The sequence below is a fragment of the Giraffa tippelskirchi genome, chromosome 13 (assembly GCF_054371585.1).
Source record: "Giraffa tippelskirchi isolate mGirTip1 chromosome 13, T2T-mGirTip1v1.2.pri, whole genome shotgun sequence".
Taxonomy (NCBI): domain Eukaryota; kingdom Metazoa; phylum Chordata; class Mammalia; order Artiodactyla; family Giraffidae; genus Giraffa; species Giraffa tippelskirchi.
The window spans coordinates 16,217,331-16,233,128 of record NC_137287.1 but is presented as its reverse complement, the minus strand read 5'-3'; the positions used below and the strand labels follow the sequence as shown (position 1 = coordinate 16,233,128).

General features: G+C 49.0%; 1 protein-coding gene and 1 long non-coding RNA gene across 2 annotated transcripts; both read left to right on the top strand.

The window, feature by feature from the left end:
- Nucleotides 1–91: 91 nt before the first annotated feature.
- On the top strand, nucleotides 92–7,186 carry LOC145531277 (uncharacterized). Its single transcript, XR_014072317.1, has 3 exons — nucleotides 92–245; nucleotides 4,855–5,004; nucleotides 5,885–7,186. It is a non-coding gene; the product is annotated as an uncharacterized LOC145531277 (long non-coding RNA).
- A 1,200-nt stretch (nucleotides 7,187–8,386) lies between these two features.
- TUFM (Tu translation elongation factor, mitochondrial) lies at nucleotides 8,387–13,432 on the top strand. Its single transcript, XM_081553342.1, has 10 exons — nucleotides 8,387–8,514; nucleotides 8,618–8,812; nucleotides 9,481–9,647; nucleotides 9,873–9,977; nucleotides 10,069–10,233; nucleotides 10,366–10,498; nucleotides 10,583–10,687; nucleotides 10,802–10,953; nucleotides 11,047–11,166; nucleotides 13,066–13,432. The coding sequence occupies exons 1-10, from the start codon at nucleotides 8,472–8,474 to the stop codon at nucleotides 13,237–13,239; spliced, it is 1,359 nt and encodes a 452-aa protein (XP_081409468.1). The 5' UTR covers nucleotides 8,387–8,471; the 3' UTR covers nucleotides 13,240–13,432.
- The last annotated feature ends 2,366 nt before the right edge of the window (nucleotides 13,433–15,798 follow it).

Sequence of the window (15,798 nt, the reverse complement as noted above, 5' to 3'; positions counted from 1 at the left end):
GTTGAGAAGGCTTTTTGAAGGGCCCGCCGCAGCCTAGAGCGCCTTGCTGGGCCGCTGAGGGGTTCGGGGACACCGCCCCCAAGGAGCTGGGGGAGGGAAGATGCGGGTGACCTTGGTGAGGCCATGAGAGGAGGCGGAGCCTGAACTTACGACCTTGGTGGTTTCGTTGACGAAAATACTGGAAGTTCCAGGAGATTCCATCTCTGAGCTTGGGAAATGGAAGTGGGGGCGGTAGGAATAATGAGGTCAGTTTTGGGCGTGTATGTGGGACGTCAGGAGACAGGTGGTCACACGGTCTGGACTTCAGGAGAGACATCAAGGCCAGATATAGAAATTGAGACGGTATTAAGGTGTAGTAGAGGGCAGTTGAAATCATGAGCACGATGAGATCCTAGTCACTCAGATCTCTCCTTGACCCAGCTCCACTGGCCTAAGCAATAAGGGAGTCTTTGGACGCAAGCCATTGAAAAGAATGGATAAAGTTTCTTCAGGAACAGCTGAATAAAAGGGCCAAAAGACATCAGGAACCTGTAGTTTACCTCTAGACTGAGCTCTCCCCGTGTCTCTCTTAGTGGCAAAATGGAATTCTATAGCTCCAAACTTAAGTCCTAATAGCCTAGCAACTCTTGTTGGGGCGTGTTTTTCCTCTGAGATTTGCAGTAAAATTTCCAGAACTGACTTTAGCTGATTGGCTTGGATCACTTGCTGTTCCTGAAACACGAAGTCTTGGCCTAGCCAGTCTTAGTCCCCAGCTCTAACCGAATTAGCATCAGCTCACCAGATGGCCTTTGTTAAGGTCTTTGTCACCATCTTTGTCCATCCATCTTTCCAATTCAGAAGATGTCAGTGGAAAGGACTCTAGTTCTGTGATCACCTCCCTCCTCCCTGACAGGTTCACACACCCTTTCTCTGTAGTTGGCCCATTGTTATCCAGAAGAGAGACAAGGTGAGGAATACAGAAAGGGGCTGGTGATGATGAATTAGGTTTGGAAATATTGTCTAAACTGTCCAATAAACTGTGCAATGACTGAAATGCTCTCTATCAGGACTGCCTAGTGTGGTAGCCACTAGCCACATGTGGGTTTTGAGCACTTGTAATGTGACTAGGGAACCAAAGTTTTCCTTTTAGTTAATTAAAATAGTCACATGTGCCTAATGACTTACTGTATTGGTGTAAGAGACGTCTGAGGACAACTAGGTGGAGCTGTCCAGCAGAGACAGATCTACAGTCTCAGCTGAGCAGTGTGGTTGTGATCAGACACAAGTAGTGGTTAAAGCCATGGACATGAATTAGATTGTCCTGGTAATACCTGTAGAGAGAAGAGGGCCTAGAACCTAATTTTGGGAAACAAACCACATTTAACGGGCAGGCAAAAAAAAAAAAAGAGAAAGTGCCGAGATGATGTCTTGGATCAGGTTTTCCAGAAGCACACCCAGAGATGAGAATTTGTGTGCAAATGATTTATTTTAAAATTGCTACCAGGAGAAACTAGTAAAGGAGTGGGAGGGGCAGGAGAGGAAACCAGGAGAATGTGTGATCTCAGGAGGAGAGTAGTTCAGCTTGATTCCTCAGGGAAGTTCTGGATGTAAGTTGTGACTCAGATTTATCCAGAAACAAGGGAGCTGGGCCTTTCCTGTACCAACATTCTTCAGCTGTTAACTGGGGCTTCCCCTGGGAGATGTCAATTCTCAGGCACTTCATCAAGACAAAGCTTCCAGTAGCCTGAGGACAGGACAGTTCTCAAAAAAAAAAAACATCTAGAAGGGCTAATTGTTTGAAAAAACACCACACACCAAAGACCAGGGGTTGTGGTAATAGAGCATGTGCATGTGTGCATGCGCACAATTGGGTGGGGTGGGGTGGTTTGGGCAAACACTTCATACACAAGTGATAAGGGATCCAGTGGGACTGGGCATTGCTATTGTCTCCTATAGAAAACATTGACTTAGATTGCTTAGTGACTTTGTTGAGAGTCATTTTCAGGGAAGCGAAGAAAGCAGAAGCCAATGGTAGCAGACTGAGGGATGAATGGGAGGTGAACAAGTGGGGCTGGGAATGTGGAGAGTTGTCCTACACAGGTTTGGCCAAAAAGGGGAGATATGGAGGGTTGTAGAGAATGGAAAGGTTTGCTTGTTTGTTTACATCCTGAGGGAAGCCTGATTATGTCTGAAGTCTTAGGAGAAAGGAGCCAGTAGAAGGGATGGTAATTGAAGGACTGAAGTTTCAGTTACCGTCCCAGGGGAAGGGTAAGTCCAGAGCCCAGGTTAAGCCAAGCTGTTAATGTGAAAAGCAAAACACTTCTTCCTCCTTAGGAACAGGGGATGTAACATTCAGGATGCTTTCAGCTACAATAGGACCACCACCTCCCCCACTCCTTTTAAGGTCCTAAAAGAGGGGGAGTTTGTTGGTTCACAGAATTAAAAAGTAAGAGGTATGGACTTCCCTGGCAGTCCAGCAGTTAAGACTCCGTGCTTCCACTGCAGGGGGCACAGTTCCATCCCTGGTCTAGGAAGATCCCATGTGGCATGGCCAAAAAAAATCAGAGATAGAATGACATGAGGCATGGCAGGAGCCAAGAGGCTCAAACAGGGTCCATGTAACTTGCTCTCTTAGCTCTGCTTTCCTCTGGGTTATCTTCCTTCTCAAGCAGATTGTCCCCTCCTAGGGAGCAAGATGGCCACCAGAGTTCCAAGCTTACATTCTACTAGCTTCATGATCCCAGTAGAGATAGATCATAGCTTTTCCAATAATTCCATCTCAAGTGCAGTAGGGCTGCATCTCATCAGCTCAGCTTAGGTCACCCAGTGCCCATCTTTGTATAATAAGGAATTTGTCTGGTCTTTGTGGCAGGTTCCTAGCACAGACCTTTTAAAATTCTTGGAATTTCCTCAGTGACAGAAGTGTCTGTTGCTTGTGAGCCCCTTCGATCACACCTGAGTTTTTGCTGATGAAATGACTAGTGGCAAGCCTCTATATAGCTTCAAGATGGGGGCTTGTCAGCAGAAGCCCCAGCTTTATGATTAGAGGGTTGGGATTTTGAGCCAGTTTGATCTCCAGGGAGGGAAGGGGACTTGAAGATTGAGTTCAGTCACATGGCAGTGATTTACTCCACCATGCCTAAGTAATGAAACCCCTAAAAAACACTTTGGACACTGAAGCTCCGTGGGGCTTCTTGTTGGTGAATACACTGATGTGTGGGGAGAGTGATGTGCCCCAAGTCTATCTGGACCCTCCAGGACTTCCCCCTATGTAGCTCTTCATTTAGCTGTTCCTGACGTATCCTTAATTATAAAATGTAATTGTACTAAAGTGTAAGTATAGTGCTTTCCTGTACCCTGTGAATTGTTCTAGCAAATTATCAAACCTGAGGGGGCTCATGGACATTCCTGGGTCTGTAGGTGCTTGGCAAGGATAGATGGCCAGGGGACCCCACTTGCAGCTGGCATCTGAAGTGGGGGCAGTCTTGTGGAGTGAGCCCTTACCTTGTGGGGTCTCTGCTAACTCTGGGCAGTAAGTGCCAGAACTGAACTTCAGGCCACCAGTGGGGGCTGAAACACAATACTAACCCTGAATGGACAGTTGTGACTGTGAAGGATAGATTAGGTTGATTGGTAAACACTGGATCATGGATTGATCGATCACTTGAGGTTGGGGTGGGCTGAGCTCCAATCAAACTCCATGGGCTAAGCACAGCAGAGGGTGGTTCTTCAAAGGAAAACCAGAGTCTCTCACTGAGGGGGAAGTGGTTGCTTACAGGCTTCTTCTGGAGGTCATCTGGACCCTCCCCCACCCCAAGAGATGGAGATGTCTCATTTTTCCGAGATGTCAAATTCAGCCTTGGTGTTTTGGCCAGAACTTCGTGCCCTTCCAAGCAAATCATGCTTTGCTCAATCAGTACATTCTGAGAGCTAACATACTCCACTTTCACTTACGTTTGTCTCTGATATTACACACGCCATTTCCCCCACTTCTGCCAGTCTTCCTCCCTCTGGTTTCAGGCTCCAAAGTGTAGCCTCCTCTAAGAAGCTATGCAAGGCCAGTGCACCTAGGCGGCCTCTCAAGTGCCTTTTATTTAGTAGCTTTTGTGTGACCTTCACAGAGTGTTTGCAACTGGAATGTCTCCAGTCACATCTGAGGGACATGACTGTGATCGGAGTTCTGTGTTTGGAAGGATATTCAGGGCCAGTATGGGAGCGTTGAGACTGGACATCGAGAGGAGATGGGTGCAGTGGTCCAGGACGGGGGTGATGCTGACCCGGCCAAGGCAGTGCAGTGGGGTTAATTCCAAGGAGAATGTCCAGAGGGATTTCTGAGGAGACACTGCCAGGCTGGCTGGTGGTGAGAAGAGTGAAGGATGCCCCTGAGCTTCCAATAAGTCTGTTGAGTGGTACCAAGGACAAGGCTCTAAGTCCTAGTCCCCAGTTTGCCACTAAGTTATAGGTCAGCCCAGAACCCATTTCAATTACAGCAGACCCCACCTTTTAGAAGTTACAGCTACAAAAAATCCTTACAGATCAAAAAGTTTAACCTCTTCACTCACCCCCATTTTATAAAGCAGAGGCCCCAGAAGTTACAGTGACTCACTTGTATTTTTTAAATGAATGTAAATACAAAATTTGCTTTCCACTGAAAACACTGAGAAACTTAAGCCTAACACAGTGCTTCACTGAATGATCAACTGAAATGATTCAACAAATTCTTCCTTCAACAAATGTTTCTTGACCTAAGTGTTAGGCACTATTCCTAAAATAAAAAATAAGTTCTTAGTGTCATGAGCTGGTGAGAGAGAAAAAAATAACAAAAAACAAAACCCAACAAACAAGCAAACTACTAAGATAATTTTGGATATTTAGGTGCTATGAAGAAAATAAAGAGGGCCATTGGTAAGAGGGTGTCAGAAGAGGTGACATATGAGGTTGGAAGATGAGAAGGAACAAGCCATGGGGAAAGCTCCAGGGAAGATCATTTCAGGAAGACAGAAGCACATTTTCAAAGATCCTGAGGTAAAAGCAATCGTGGGGTGTTTGTGGAGCAGAAGGATGCCCCGTGTGGCTGGAGAGAGTGAAAGGAAAGTACCAGATGGGGATCAGAGAGGTGGCCAGGGCTAGATCAAGCCCGTGCAGATCCCAGGCCACAGGGAGGACATCGGATTTTTTTTTTAATAATAGGTTTACTGAGATATAATTTACCTGCCATACAATTCACCCATTTAAAGTAGGAGTTTGGATTTTATTCCATGTGTACTAAGGAGTCATTGAGGGGGGATTCATTTCTGATTCACATTTTAAAGACTGATATGGTTGTGTGGAAGATGGATTTGACAGATATCGAGAATAAAGACAGAAGCTGGAGGACCTACTGGAGAGGTCATGAGGTAACTTAGGCGAGAGATGATCCCAGTTTGAACCACAGTGTTGACAGTGGCGAGAGAGAAGTGGTCACGGTAATGGATAGATGTGGGGGTGGGGGGAAAGGACAAAGGTGGTGCCATTTATTCAGATGTGTAAAGAGAGTGTGGGAGAAACAAAGTGTCCTGTTTGGGATATGTTCGGTTCATAGCATCACAGTGGTAGCACCCTTCAATTTGGAAGGCTCATGAACAGTTCAACTGCAGACATTCACACAGGCCTGCTGTGGCCAGGCACAGAGTATATGGAGATTAAGGAAGCCCAGTCCTCACCCTACTCAAGTCACTTAGTCTCAGACAAGTGACACCAAGAAATACATCCAGGTGCTGTAAGGCAGACTTATCTGTTAGGGTATATTTGGCTGCAAGTAACAGACAACTCTGACACCATCTGGCTTAAACAATAAAGACATTTGTCATCTCACACCATGTAGAGTCCAGGCTTCTAAGATCCTCTTCGCTTTGCTCTCTTCTAGATTTTGGCTTCACCAAGGATGGAAGCGTGATGGGCACAGTAGTCCCAGGCTTCCCATCCTGATGCAACAACTCCCAGAGTCAGAAGGTGGTCTGTCTCCTCGGTGTCTCCTTCTTCTTTTTAAAATATTTATTCATTTATGGCTGTGTCAGGTCTTAGTTGTGGCACGTGGTATCCTTGCTGTGGCTTACAGGCTCCAGAGCACTCCACCAGCTCAGTAGTTGTAGCACATGGGCCCAGTTGCCCTGCGGCATGTAGGATCTTAGTTCCCCAACCAGGGATTGAACTCAAGTCCCCTGCACTGGAAGTCAGATTCTTAACCACTGGGCCACCAGGAAGTCCCAAAGGTCACTTTCTTGGTGTAGAAGTAGCTTCAGGACCATGAGCAGTTGCTGTTGCAGACAAGTCTAAGTCCTGGCATTTAGTGTTTGGTGGCAGTGGCGGGAGAAGCAGTTTTCTTATCAGATCAGATCAGACCTATGGCTTAGGATCCATTTCTCCAGCCCACCCCACAATTCTGTAAGCTGCCTACCACCTTGACACAAATCCCCTCTTTTCCAACCAGCCCATGTAAATTCTGTTATCTGCAAATCAAGACTCCCATGTAAATTCTGTTATCTGCATATCAAGACATAGGGTGCCACAATCAATAGCTCTACAAAAAATTCTCTCCCTCTGGACTCTTTTCTGAGCACTGTGTTTTGCAAATTTCAGTCATTCATGTACACTTCTCCCCAGATTTGCCATGTATTCATATCACCCATTTTATCTACCAAGTGTTGTTTTTTTAAATTGATTTATTTTTTTAAACACACCATTTAGAATGCCAGCCTTTCTTTCAAACTGATACACATTAAAATAAATGTAGCACCACTAAAAAAGAAACCATTAATTTAAGCACCAGCCCCCAATATTTCATATCCTGGTGGTGGCTGATAGTGTCTTAGGATAAACTTCTAGAAGCGGAATGACTAAGGTTCAGGTTGGTAACAAGGAGAACCCTTTCATATTGTACAAGCCCTTCCTCATCAAAGCTGATGGGTTTAGAGGGCCAGGAAGACAGAAGCCTTAGCAAGTTTCTCATTGTAAAATGACAGTTAAATTACAGAATGGTGAAGTGGCTAATTGCACACTTTTTTGGAGTTTAGCTGTGTTGGGTTCCTTATTTACCTTGATGCTCAGTTTTCTCACTAATAAAATGTGGTCCTATCACACAGGATAACACTGAATGTGACAATATTGAATGTGAAGCAATATGAAGCACAACTCCTGAACGATAAAAAGCTCTAATTCTGAGTTCTCCAAACTCCTCTGAGTTTAAGAAGAGTGTTTGTTAAAAATAAATATGGTTTCCTTGACTGTACCCAGACACTACTGAATCATAATCTCCAAGGGCGGAATTAAGGAATCTATTTGAAACAGACACCATCAACTGAGTCTTAGGAGCTGATGAGTTTCGGAAACATTAATCAAAGTTAAGCAGCTGCTATTATCATCCCACAGTGATGAGATGATGGATGTGAAAGTTAAAGGTCATTTACTATCCTTGCACTCATTCATTCAGTCAACAGACATTTATTGAGCACTCACTGAGTGCCCCGCCCTGTGGCAGGTGCCAGGGACACAGCAGGAACAAGACTCAGGCTGCCCTTAAAGGCACAAGTTGGTCCTTCACCTGGTCATCTGTAAAACTGGGTGGGTAGAACGACGATCGAGAGAATTACTCTCTGGCCTGCTGAGGGGCTACAGGGGTGGACAGGAAACTCTGTTCCCGCAGGCTGTGAGCCACCGGGGTGGGCATTTGAGCCAGGGGAGGGTCCCAAAGACTGTGGGACCCGGAGGATTTTGGACCCCTTTTCTGTCTCTTGCCCAGCTCATTTCCTCTCAGAGCCAGATGTCAGGGTCTTCCTGTTAAGTAGATACTATTCCCACTTTACAGATAAGAAAACAAAGGCTCAGAAGAGAGATGGGTCACACTAGAGGCCCACACCCAACAGGTTCCTGGTCGTCTTCCTCAGCCTGGTCGCAGCGCCTGCTCCTACCTCCAGCTGCGACACAAGGCCGCCAGATCTGTCGTCAGACCCGCGCGGCGGGTCGGACTGGACTCCAAGTGGTTCGGGGCCAAGACGTTCCGGAGTCATCCACGCCGGGGCCGCTGCCTCTGCTTCAAGAAGGCCTAGACCGTCCCTCCGGACCCGGCCTCGCCCTCCCACGATACATGCCAGCACAGCTCGCGGCCCTGGGAACTACAACGCCCATGAGCCTACGGGGCGTAGGCGCGCTATGAGATGCTCCACATCGCCCCCCGGCGCCACCAGAGAGAACTGCGTGGCTCCTGAGCCCGCGAGGTCGGAAAGCGCCTCGGAAAGCTTCCCCACCCTTACCCACCATCAGCACTTTCCTGGACGTCTTCCGTCCCGCGCCCGGAAGTTGACAGGGCCATAGAGATTGGAGGCTAGAGGCGCCAAGACTTGCCCTCTCGGCCCTAACTTCCGCCGGAAGCGACTTCCATCCGCAATTGCCCTTTCGCTACTGCACACGCCCGGCGCTCGTGCCCGGTACTCTATACGGGCGCCAGCACGACCACAATGGCGGCCGCTACCCTGCTGCGCGCGACGCCCCTTTTCAGCGGTGAGGGGGCGGGGAGGGCGATGGCAGCCCGGGTTTACATGGGGGTCGTCGGGAGCGGCCGGGCTCAGACCCGTGCAGTGACTCCAGGCATCTGCCCCGGCAGGTCTCGGCGCCGGCCCAGCACCACTATTGCAGGGTCTTTTGCGGCCGCTGAAGTCCCCGGCGCTGCCCATCTTGTGCCGCGGCCTGGCTGTGGAGGCCAAGAAGACCTATGTGCGTGACAAGCCCCATGTGAACGTTGGCACCATCGGCCATGTAGACCATGGCAAGACCACCCTGACCGCAGCCATCACGAAAAGTATGTCGGGTTGGGGTGGGGGGCTTCCAGCAGCGCCTGCTCTGCTGGTGGGATTTGGAGCCAGGGAGGCGGGGCCCGCGGAGCAACTGCTTAGGTGTTCAGGGCGGCCGCAAGGTGCCAGGTGGCTTGCCAGGTGGCGCTAGTGGTAAAGAACCCGCTTGCCAATGCAGGTTAGGCGTAAGAGACGCCGGTTCGATCTCTGGGGTCGGGGAGATCCCCTAGAGAAGGGGATGGCAGTCTACTCCAGTATTCTTGCCTGGAGAATCCCATGGACAGAGGAGCCTGGCAGGCTACAGTCCATAGGATCACACAGAGTCGGACACGACTGAAGCGGCTTAGCAGGGCACAAGGCGCCAGAAATTGGGCGGATAGTACACTGCAGGCTGCAGAAGATAGATTTCCTGTGAACATGAAGTTTTTGATGCATAAGTTGGGGGACCCCCCCAGTGGCCTCCCTCCAGCCCTGAGAAGGTGCCCTGTAAGCAGAACTGTTAGCCTAGAGAAGTCACAGGGCTAGCCCTTGAGGCTCTATAACTTTTCTTTCTGATCTGAAGTTACTCGGCCCCAGGAGTTGAAGGAGGGCGTCTTGGAAGGTTGCTTCTCCTAGGCTGTCCATTTCTAAAGTGGAAAGGGCCTTGCTGAAAAGTGTGTTCCCTTCCTTCCCTTAGTTTTAGCGGAGGGAGGTGGGGCCAAGTTTAAGAAGTACGAAGAGATTGACAACGCCCCAGAGGAGCGAGCCCGAGGTATCACAATCAATGCAGCTCATGTGGAGTATAGCACAGCCGCCCGCCACTATGCCCACACCGACTGCCCCGGTCATGCAGATTACGTTAAGGTGAGAGAGCTGCTGGGGACAGGGCTTGGGAACTGCCCCCCTCAGGAAAAACGTTAGGATTGTGGGCAAGAGATTAAGATATTTGAGATGTATGGGTTGGAGATCCTGGATTTGTGGGCCTGGCCAGTCACAGCAGGTGGTAAGGAAGTGGCTGTGCTTGGCTGGGTGGGTGGGGAGCTGAAGAGGTTATGGAATTACACTATTTCCTCTTCCCTCTCTCCCCAGAATATGATCACAGGCACTGCCCCCCTCGACGGCTGCATCCTGGTAGTGGCAGCCAATGATGGCCCCATGCCCCAGACCCGAGAACACTTACTGCTGGCGAGACAGGTACTCAGGAGCCTGGGAAAGGGTGGAGGGAGAAGGGAGGGGTGGTATTGGGCCATTCAGGACATCATCTCTGTCTGTTTCTCACCTGCAGATTGGCGTTGACCACGTGGTGGTGTATGTGAATAAGGCGGACGCTGTGCAGGACTCTGAGATGGTGGAGCTGGTGGAGCTGGAGATCAGGGAACTGCTGACCGAGTTTGGCTACAAAGGGGAGGAGACTCCGATCATCGTTGGCTCTGCCCTCTGTGCCCTTGAGGTGAGGGCGGGGTCAGGCTGGGGATGGGGCTGGATAGACACCCAGAGCTCTGCTCTGATTCGGGGGCCTGGCTCTGGGCAAGTAAGAGGAACAGAATGGAAGTTTCAGAGTCCTGTCACCTCCCGCTCATAGCAACGTGACCCCGAGCTAGGCCTGAAGTCCGTGCAGAAGCTGCTGGATGCTGTGGACACGTACATCCCGGTGCCCACCCGGGACCTGGAGAAGCCTTTCCTGCTGCCCGTGGAGTCGGTGTACTCGATCCCTGGTGAGGACCCGGCTCACGCGTACTCCCTTCCCCTCACTGCTGCTTCATCCGGCGTCCCTGATGTCCTGTCCTGTTTCCTCCCAGGCCGGGGCACAGTGGTGACAGGCACGCTTGAACGTGGCATTTTGAAGAAGGGAGACGAGTGTGAATTCTTGGGACACAGCAAGAATATTCGCACTGTAGTGACAGGTACAGAAGGACGCCTTGGGACCCAGGGCCTCCCGGATGATATCTCCCACCTGTAGACCCCCCGTGCCTTCCCTCTGCCCCACACCCTTCTCCCGCGTGTCTCCCTTCTCTTAGGCATCGAGATGTTCCATAAGAGCCTGGAGAGAGCAGAGGCAGGCGACAACCTCGGGGCCCTGGTCCGAGGCTTGAAGCGGGAGGACCTGAGACGTGGCCTGGTCATGGCCAAGCCAGGTTCCATCCAGCCCCACCAGAAGGTGGAGGCACAGGTGAGGGCTCCGGGTGATGGTGGGCAGGCACTGTGGAGGGTCGGTGCTTCCAGCCAGGCCCAGCTCCACCCATGTTCTTGCTCCCTCTCACAGGTGTACATTCTCAGCAAGGAAGAGGGTGGTCGCCACAAGCCTTTTGTATCCCACTTCATGCCTGTCATGTTCTCCCTGACTTGGGACATGGCCTGTCGGATCATCTTGCCTCCGGGGAAGGTATGATGTATATGACAGCAGGGGTGACTTTTCCCTGGTAAAGAAAGCCTGGCTGATGATGCAAGGGGAGAGCTGGTGATGGAAGGGTCGGATCAGTGGATTCAGGCGGAATGAATCCTCATTCAGGGTTCCTTAACTGTGTTAGCACTGACCCACAAAGATTCCCCAGCAGAGTTCCTCTAGTAGAGAGTTCCACTGTATTTTACGTAAAGGCTCAAAAGAAGTCTTGAGCCCAAGACCTGCATAACCCAAAATTTTATAAACATTTTTTTTCTCAAGAAAAACTTTAGAGATGCTAATCGCTAGTCCTTTTTTATCTTTATCTTTATAGTTTATTTGTTTATTGGCTGCCCTGGTCTTCGTTGCACTGTGCAGGCTTTCTTGTTGGGAGAGTGGGGGCTTCTCTCTAGTTGCGGTGCACAGGCCTCTCATTTCGGTGGCTTATGCTGTTGCAGAGCACAGGGTCTGGGGCACGTACATGGGCTTTAGTAGTTGTGGCACAGGAGCTTAGTTGCCCCGTGGCATGTGGGATCTTGTTTCCCAGATCAGGGATCGAATCCATGTCCCCTGCATTGACAGGCGGATTCCTAACCACTGGACCACCAGGGAAGTCCATCAGTCCTTTTCTGCCTTTGCATATACTGTTTGCATGTGCCTAACAGCTGGGACAGAAGTTTCCCCAGAAAGAATCACCCTGCTGCATTTTCCCATAACCTTTAACCTTGGTAACTGTTGGAGTCCAGCTCCAGCAGCCAGGGAATCGGCCTGAAGGGATGAGCGGTGTCGGCGGCGAATGATGCAGCCTCTGACTCCAAGTGCAGGACTGCATATTTATTTTAAGCATCAGGTTTTCTTTTATACTTTTACAAAAGCATTAGGTCAGAGGTTTGACATCTTCAGTTTCCCCTCACCCAGATTTACTGTCTCCATAAATCATTGTTGTCCTTCAGAGTTTCCTCTTAAGTGTCCTTGTGATTACATTGTAACTCATGTTTGTCTCTGGGCTGCATACCACATTCCTCAGTTTATTTCTTATCTTTTTAAATCCTGCTAGCCCTCTTGCCTGGAGAATCCCATGGACGGAGGAGCCTGGTAGGCTGCAGTCCATGGGGTTGCTAAGAGTCAGACACGACTGAGCGACTTCACTCACTTTTCACTTTCATGCATTGGAGAAGGAAATGGCGACCCACTCCAGTGTCTTGCCTGGAGAATCCCAGGGACGGGGGAGCCTGGTGGGCTGCCGTCTATGGGGTCACACAAAGTCGGGCACGAATGAAGTGACTTAGCAGCAGCAGCAGCAACCCCTAGTATCTTAAGCTCATTATCTCTTAAAAAGGCTTCTAGCTATTAGTATCTCTAAAATTCCTAGTCTCTATAAGCTATAGTAAAATATGCCAACACTACAACAATCCTTAAACTTTTAGCTTCTAATTATTCTTAATTATTCCTAAACCCTATACTCAGCAAACTTCCTTTGCCATAAACATTTCCCTCACAAGCAGGTCTCATATAACAATCTTTCCCATGGCCTCAGGCTGCGGCTTATGTGCTCATCCTGGAACATTCTTTGTAAAGATCTTTGAACAAATGTCAGTAGTTCTTTATGGATTATTTCCTGGGCTTAACTGCAGAAGGCTTTGTGCTTTCTCATGCTCCTTGCAAGAACAATAAGCACCTTAACATTCTTGCCAGCCAACTCAACCGAAGGAAGGAAAGGACAAGTCAGAATCACAAGACCTAACTCCTTCATCCTGGGACCGTGCCTGCGAGATGAGGAGAGAGGGTTGGGGCCATGCCTCCATTTTGTCAATAATGCCTAACGCGGCTCCCAACAGGTAACCAACAGTTAGGAAGTGAAAGTGCCCTGAAACATGCATGGTCTTTGTCTCTGCCTTTCAGGAGCTTGCCATGCCCGGAGAGGACCTGAAGCTCACCCTCATCTTGCGGCAGCCAATGATCTTAGAGAAAGGCCAGCGTTTCACCCTGCGGGATGGCAACCGGACCATCGGCACCGGCCTCGTCACTGACACGCCGGCCATGACCGAGGAGGACAAGAACATTAAGTGGAGTTGAGTCTGGACCTCTGCAGGGGCTCTCTTGTGTTTAGGGCTGCACTGGCCAGTGTTCTCTCCTGCCTTTGCGGCCCTCTTTGCAGGGCAGAGGCTGCGGCCCAGCCGAATTGCAGCTAGACTGATACTTCCCCTGGCCCAAGGGCCGTGTGGCCAGCCAGGTGAGGTAGGTCAATAAACTGTTCTGTGAATAGAAAGCTAGCCTGTGTGTCTTGTGTCATCTATACTCTGGGGGCGGGGGGGGGTATAGAAATGGAGCTGGAGCCCAGGATACATAAGCTTGGGAGTGATTCCTGAGCCATTTGAACTGAGAGTAACTTCTCTAGCCTCAAGAGTTCATCTCTGGTACATGGTGGAAGAGCTTTTGTCTTAAAGCTGTCAACACTGCTGTGACAACATGAGGAAGGTAGAAAAACTAAAGGACTGAAAGCTATCCTAGTGAGCTTTGTATGATTGCTTCAGTTCAGTTCAGTTCAGTTGCTCAGTGGTGTCTGACTCTGCGACCCCATGGACTGCAGCACACCAGGCTTCCCTGTCCATCACCAACTCCCCAAGTTTGCTCAAACTCATGTCCATCAAGTCGGTGATGCCATCCCACCTTCTCATCCTCTGTCGTCCCCTTCTCCTGCCTTCAATCTTTCACAGCATCAGGGTCTTTTCCAGTGTGTCAGCTCTTCCCATCAGATGGCCAAAATATTGGAGCTTCAGCATCAGTCCTTCCAATGAATATTCAGGACTGAGTTCCTTGAGGATTGACTGGTTTGTTCTTGCTGTCCAAGGGACTCAAGAGTCTTCTCCAACACCACAGTTCAAAAGCATCAATTCTTTGGCGCTCAGCTTTCTTTGTGGTCCAACTCTCACATCCATACAGGACTATTGGAAAAACCACAGCTTTGACTATACGGACCTGTAAAGTCAAGCCTGCTTTTTAATATGCTGTCTAGGTTTGTCATAGCTTTTCTTCCAAGGAGCAAGTGTCTCTTAATTTCGATTGCTTAGCAAAATGCTACGTAAAATAGGCTAAATGTTGGGTATTCCTAGAGATACTGGTGAAACGGTTGTAGCTTGGGCCCAGTTCAGGTGCCTGGTCTCTTCTTCAAGTAGTCACCAGGCTGTTCATGTCTAGCTACCCTTATTTAATCTTGATACTGGGGGCTCTATCTTGCCTCTAGACCCAGCACAAAGAATATTATATTTGGTAAATAATTTGTAGGCTTGATGGGTTATCCCCACCATGTCACTAAGTCCAAACAGAAGTGAGAAATTGTAGAATGAAAGTTTCATTTTTAATGTTAATTACTGAGATTTAAAATTAACAATGTCTGTTTATCAAATACACAGGGAGTAAAATGCTGAGATTTGGGGATGACCCCCAGTAACATAGGTAGCATTCAACAGGGATTAATGGCACCCTTTCAGACTTGTATCCTGACAAATGAATATACTCAGGACAGACAACCTACTCACAAACAGCTCAAGAGAATGGAGGCTCTTAGGCCCAGAATGAGGCAAACAGAAGCAAACTTCAAATAAAGGAATTTCATGAAAAGTACTGCCCAACAGTAAAGCATAATTACTTGTTTTACCTTCTTCAGTGTGCAAGGAGAGGCTGAAAGTTTTCAGGCAGATTCAGTCAGGGTGGAGGCTAAGTTCCTTCCAGCTCATAACATTTCTGCTCTTAGGAATAATTAAGAGGGCTACCCAGGAATACCTGCAATTACGTACCTCTCCAGCACTACAGAAACTGCTCTCCATCTGCATTGCAGACATCTGGAGCCCACCGGAAGGCTTTCCTGCTGCTACTTTCAAGGCCTCCCAACCCGTTGGAGAGCTCTATCACCTGGGACTGCAAATCTGCATTTTTAAAAAACATTTGTCTGCACCGGATCTTAGTTGCATGTAGGATCTAGTTCCCTAAACAGGGATCAAACCCAGGCCTCCTGCATGGGGAACAGTGTTAGCTACTAGACCACCAGAGAAGTCCCAAACCTGCCCCATTTTAACCACCAATTAGAAGCCACAGATCAGACCCATTCTCTATCCTCTACCAGTGAAATCTCCACTTTACAGGTAAGAAATGAATGCCAGGTCTCAAACACCTCCTGAAGCCTATTCTTTCTCCATCCCATACCTGGCCCCCATCTAATCTAGCCCCTGCTTTCCTCAGCCTGGCTCAACCCAGCCCTCCCCTCGCTCCCTTTCACTTCCAGCTTCATCCTATAGTTCTCACCCACACCCAAGACCTCTCAGCTGTGCACCACCCTGGCCCTTATTTCAGGTGGCCCAAAATACAGTTGTACTTTTCTGTGCAAAGAGCTAGACATCATTCATGAAGTACTTACATTAGAAATGAAAACCTCAAGTCTTACCTCATGATGAGGCCAGTTTTGAGGTGAGAAAACAGCCTTTGAGACAATGGTGGGCCTGCACGGCAGTTAACAGAGCCAGAAAGGGCATCTTTGGATACTTTGGATGGGCACCTACAGTGCCCCACCTTGGAAACCTCATAAAACCAACTGCTCCCATCTTACTATTCTTCAAAGAGGAAACTACAGGCAGGTTA